The sequence below is a fragment of the Saccopteryx leptura genome, chromosome 7 (assembly GCF_036850995.1).
Source record: "Saccopteryx leptura isolate mSacLep1 chromosome 7, mSacLep1_pri_phased_curated, whole genome shotgun sequence".
In the NCBI taxonomy this organism is placed as follows: Eukaryota; Metazoa; Chordata; class Mammalia; order Chiroptera; family Emballonuridae; genus Saccopteryx; species Saccopteryx leptura.
In genome coordinates this window covers 106543009-106548482 of record NC_089509.1, presented here as the reverse complement: position 1 = coordinate 106548482, position 5474 = coordinate 106543009, and the positions used below count along the sequence as shown (strand labels likewise).

The 5474-nt window shown below is 52.6% G+C and overlaps 1 protein-coding gene across 1 annotated transcript; it reads left to right on the top strand.

The window, feature by feature from the left end:
* Positions 1 to 342: 342 nt before the first annotated feature.
* RNF228 (ring finger protein 228) lies at positions 343 to 2851 on the top strand. Its single transcript, XM_066345377.1, has one exon. It carries the CDS (start codon positions 610 to 612, stop codon positions 1594 to 1596), a length of 987 nt encoding a protein of 328 aa, XP_066201474.1. The 5' UTR covers positions 343 to 609; the 3' UTR covers positions 1597 to 2851.
* The last annotated feature ends 2623 nt before the right edge of the window (positions 2852 to 5474 follow it).

The window sequence follows — 5474 nt, the reverse complement described above, 5'->3', positions numbered from 1 at the left end:
GAAGCAAGACCAGGTCTCCCACCGCCGCCCCGAGTGTGGCTCCGCTGGGGAGGGGGTGCCTCACGAGAGCCCCATCCTGGAGTAGCCGCACCCCGACCCCTGTTCCCGCACCCCGACCCCTGTTCCCGCACCCCGACCCCTGTTCCCGCACCCCGAACCCCTTTCCCGCACCCCGACCCCCGTTCCCGCACCCCGACCCCTGTTCCCGCACCCCGAACCCCGTTCCCGCACCCCGAACCCTGTTCCCGAACCCCGTTCCCGCACCCCGAACCCTGTTCCCGCACCCCGAACCCTGTTCCCGCACGGCCCCACCCCCCAGCCGCCCTCGACTCTCAATTCCAACGAAAACCGGTATCCGAAGTAGAGCTGCAGTGAGAGGCCCTGGGGACCAGCAGAGAGGCCCCCGGGGCTGGGAGGACCCGAGGCGCCGGCATCGGGGGGCGGTCGCCGCTGCGCCCCAACGCGGCCCAGCCAGCGGTGCCTCCCCCACCGGGCGACAGCAGCCAGGGGGGGGGGGTGCCGGAGCGCCTCCTCCCGCCCCGAGCCGACGCGGCGGCGGAGGGGGAGGAGGGCGCCTCACCTCGCCCCCGATGAGGGGCGGATCAGGCCATGGCAGCGCCGGCGAGCGACCGCGGCAGCGGCGGCGGCGGCGGCGAGCGGAGCCCAGCCGGTAGTCCCGGGAGCTCCACAGCCGCGGGGAGCACTGCGGCCGGAGCCCGGGACCACGGACACCCCAGAGGTCCGAGCACAGTGGTGACGGTCCCCGGTCCCCCTCCGTTCGAGGAGTACGAGTGCAAAATCTGCTACAACTACTTCGACGCGGACCGGCGCGCGCCCAAGCTGCTGGCGTGCCTGCACACCTTCTGCCAGGAGTGCCTGAGCCAGCTGCAGCTCCGCGCGGCCGCCTCCGCCGCCGCGCCCGAGCGCCCGCTGCCCTGGCACAGCCCGCCCGGCGCCATCGCGTGCCCCGTGTGCCGCCACCGCACGCCGCTGCCCGACAGCCGCGTGCACGGCCTGCCCAACAACACCAAGCTCGCCGAGGCCTTCCCGCTGGCCCTGCGCATCGCGCACGATCCGCTGCCCCAGGACCGCCTCCCGCCGTTACCTGCTCGCGGCCCAGCGCCAAATGTGACCCCGCTGCCCGCTCCAGCCCCGCCGCCGCCCAGGGAGGACGCGGCCCGCGGGCCACGCGCCCGCGCCGGCCTGCGCGCCCCGGGCGCCTACGAGAGCTGCCAGAACTGCAAGCGCGCCGCCCTCACCGCCGGCTGCGTGTGCGTGGTTTTCTCCTTCCTCTCCATGGTGGTGCTGCTCTTCACCGGCCTCATCTTCGTCAACCACTACGGCGGCGGTGGCGGCGCGGGACCCCCCAGCGGCGGGGCGCCCCCTGGCGCGGCCCCGGCTGCAGGGTCGCCCTCTCCCGTGGGACCCATCTGCCTGTCGGTGGCAAGCATTCTGGCACTCTTCTCGGTTGTCGTCACTTGGCTCATCTGCTGGCTCAAGTACCGACCCGAGGGCGCGGCCGCGGGCTCGGCGGGGGGCGGCGGCGGCCAGAGGACGCGGGCGGCGGCGGGCGGTGTGCGGAGGAGCGACACATAGTCAAGTCACACGCCTGGTCTCCCGCCCGCACGCACTTTCAGCTCTGCAAGCCCTGGAAGGAGGGGACCTCTGGCTCCGTGCGCTCAAGCTTCTCTGCCCTCTCTCTGTGGCCCCCGGACGCGCATCCCCTCGTCGCTCCGCTACTGCGGGGCTTCTGTTTTTCGCCTCTCGAGCTTTCCACGCCCCGCCGCCTCCGAGCTGGGCTAGAGAGGGAAATGGAGGAGCCGGGGATGCTGGTGGGAAGTCCATCTCCCCGACTCCGCAAGATCAACCTCTGCATCACGCACCACCCTCATCCTCTGCAGTGTTCAGCCGTCCCTCCCAGCGTCCGAGGATTTGCGAAAACAGGTGGAAAGGGAAGTGGGATCCCCGTCACCCCGCCTGAAAGCTGGTTTTCTGGCTACCGTGACTTTAGTGTTTCTCTAAGGTTGCAGGTGCGCGCGCGCGCATGGCTGCAGCAGTTGTGAATGCACTTGATTTGTCTAGTGGAAGAATGAGATGTTAAAGGAAAGAGAAAGGTTTCCCTCCTTTCTGGAGGTCCTGAAAAGTGACTGAGCTGGAGCACTGAGGGTGGTGTCCACTCCCGCAAGGGCACCGCGCGGGCGGGAGCCAAGCGGCTGGGCGCACCAACCTCCAGCAACTGCGCGATCCAGCAGGTGCGCAGCGCGCGTGCGCACTGGGAGTGCAGGCTGCTTTAGCGGAGCAGTTGTCGCTGGGCTCACCAAGAGGCGGATCTTGCTACCCACCGCGCTGCGAGAGCCCCAAAGTCCTGGAAACTGGGCTCCTCCTGGCAGCTTGTGGTGGTTTTACTCACGGCACTACTACCAGGAAGTAACTGGACTGAGGGAGCTTCGAGATCTTGTTCTCCCATCTCCTCTCAAAACTGACTTACTGTTGCCCCCACCTGGAAGATATTGAAAGCTATTCACGCAGATAAACTACAAGCTTCCTTCGCCCTTTTTCTTAATTTTATTTTTTAAAATAATTTATTTAAGAATATATAAATCTGGAAATTTTGTGCTTTAACATTTCCGGAAAAGATGTTTGATCAATAGCAACGTTTCTTCCGTGCCTACAGTCCAGATTCATTTCGAAACTAGCAGGATATAAGGGTGTGTCGGTAACTGATTCAAGATTTTGTGCTGTGAAACTAATGATTTTCAGCTATCTGATAATAGAAAATAGTCCCCAAAAATTAAACTGACAAGTCATTCTTCCTTTGATTACAAATATACATTACACTTAACATAAAATGTTATTTTGAATTTAGCTGTTTGATATTGGAAACTACTGAAATGTTCACATTCCAGTCACATTAAATGAAAAAGAATACATACCTATCTGATTTTGTAACTAAAAAAGATGAATTGCAATGCGTGTTGCAGGTGTATTCAATGCCTTTTTAAAGAAAAAAAAAAAGCCCAACTATTCCAAGTGCATTTTATATGAAAACATTCTTTATTCCATCTTTTGAAATTTGGAATAAGACGAAGTTTTCACACCTAAACATCACAGAAGCTGCTGAGGGTATGCCGTTATTTCCTCATGTATTTATGCAAGCTGTCTGCATGCTACCCTGACACTATTCTCGTATCTGAAATTGAATGGAACATTTGTATTGATCATAGAGAAAAGTAGTTTCCTGGCCATTGATAAGCGGTATGGCTGGGATTTAGGAAGTGCAATAAGTTGTGTTTTATGTCTGCGTTGTCTTAATTAAAACAAGAAGCATTTATAGAAAAAGAACTATTCTCAAGAAATTTATTTTATAGGAAATTGCTCCAGGTTCTTTGTGTGATCTTTCTCTTCCTGAAATATAGACTCCCCTCCCTCCCAAAGCCCAATTTCACATTCTGAATGGAGCTGATAGAGAACTAACTCACACATTGAAATGCACATTGCTAGTGTGGGCATTTCATGCAATTATTTCTAGATTTTAACTGGACTTCTGAAGGCCCGGTAAGATCTGCTGTATCCTGGAGGGGAAAGTGGCTTACCTGTTTGCTACTCTAACATCCACCAACTCTGTTGTCAGAGTTTGTTCTCAATCTCTGAACTTCTCTTGTTCCTAATACTAAGAATTGCATTTCAGAGACTGGTTTTAATTTATTATTTAATTTACTTCCAACAATTAACTTGTGTTGCTTCTATACTCATTTTTATCTTTTATTCTTTGTTGACGCCCAGTGCTGAGATTCTATTTGCACCCACAGCTGTTTAGTTGTACAAGTGCATCTACACGTGTATATGTGTGTGTGTATGTGTGCATGTATACACTAGCAACAAAACTTGGCTTCGTGGATGTAACCATGTATACATGTGTGTATACACATTTGTTATTTTGTTCCCTTAATTTGGCAACTTGCAAGTCTCTCTAAAGTTACTTGGGGACCAGCTTGCTTCTTATAGAGTTTATGTCCCACAGAGGAACATCCCCTAATGACATAGACTAAATTACTCCTCATAAATGAGAAAGGTGAGTTTAAATAGTCTCAGCCACAATGCAAGCTACACTTTACTTCTTTCGTGGGTTGCACATGTAAATTTCTTGTCATGAGAAATTTGAGTTAGAATACTTTGAAATCAAATAGATACAATAAATAGCCCAATGCCTACACATGGAGAAATTCTTTTTCTTGGCTGACCTTGTTTTATTGCCCATTTCTAGCTTTTCAGGAATCAAGTGGTGGGATGGGGTGATGAAAAACATTTTTCTGAATTCTAATGGTTTTCTGATATTCTGATGTCCCTCTGTTGTGCAGGTGTTGATTTAATCACTTCTGCCTACATCATATGGAAAGTCCTGGCACATAGTACCTTAAGCAGGTGTTTAGAAGTAATTGTTGAAATGATCAGAGTTGTCTGGAGGGTTCCTCGTGGCACTGAGGTACTTCTTTCCCTGCCCATGGAAATTCTCGTCTTCTTGGAAGAGGTTGCTTCAATCCTGGACACATCTCCGGCCCATGAATGTGAAGGACCAGTAAAGTCACTGCAGAAAGCCATACCTGCTCAGCCAGCACACCTGCTCAAGAAGTCCTTGTCCCCATGGCCCAGTTCTGCCTACATTCTGGGACGGCAGGTTAGAATTATAACATCATGCTTCCATAGAATCTAAGTTTCAAGTGAAAAAACCATCTTGTGGGGGATGGATTAAATACTTGGCCTCTGAATGCAATGTGATTGGTGAACGGTGTCCACACCCAGAAAGAACACTGGGCTTGGGAGTCTAAGAGCCAGTAACTGCATCCAGGAGATGTGAGTCGGAATACTGGTGCTCCCGTTTCTTGGAAAGACTCTGGCACATCATTTAGCCTCTTAGAACCTTAAGCTCCTATTTGTGAAATGGGCACAGAAAATATCAGTTCTGCTTACCTTGTGAGGTTCGTGTAAGGATTTCTACACACAAAGAGTATATGAGTGAAAGGCTTTGGAAGTTAAAGCCTTATGTGGATCTATGCTCTTGTTTTCATTCAGGTCTATGACGGTCTAACATCACCGCCCCAGAGAGGTTTGCCTTGACCACTCTATCCCAAATGACTATCTGTTGAAGTTCTATTTTCTTCCTAACACTTATTACTATCTTCAGTGGTCTTATTTATTTGTTACATTTTTTATATCAATCTCCTGCAACCAAAATGTAAAAACAAGGAAGGAACCTGGTCTGCTCAGCCCCTCTATTCACTGTGCCTCAGCCAGTTCTCAGCACATAGTAAACGGTCCACAAATATTCAGCTGAGTTGGCTGATTGCGAAACTTTCCACTGACCGCTAAGCAACTTGGCTCCCCTCACTCATGCTGCCACTCAATAACTCTCGAGACCCTGGGTGACTTCGTTGCTTTCCTTACTTCATGAGGATTTGTAAAAGGTGAAAAAATAC

Excerpts from the sequence above, each read along its gene's own strand:
- RNF228 (XM_066345377.1), top strand. The coding sequence starts at position 610 with ATGGCAGCGCCGGCGAGCGACCGCGGCAGCGGCGGCGGCGGCGGCGAG.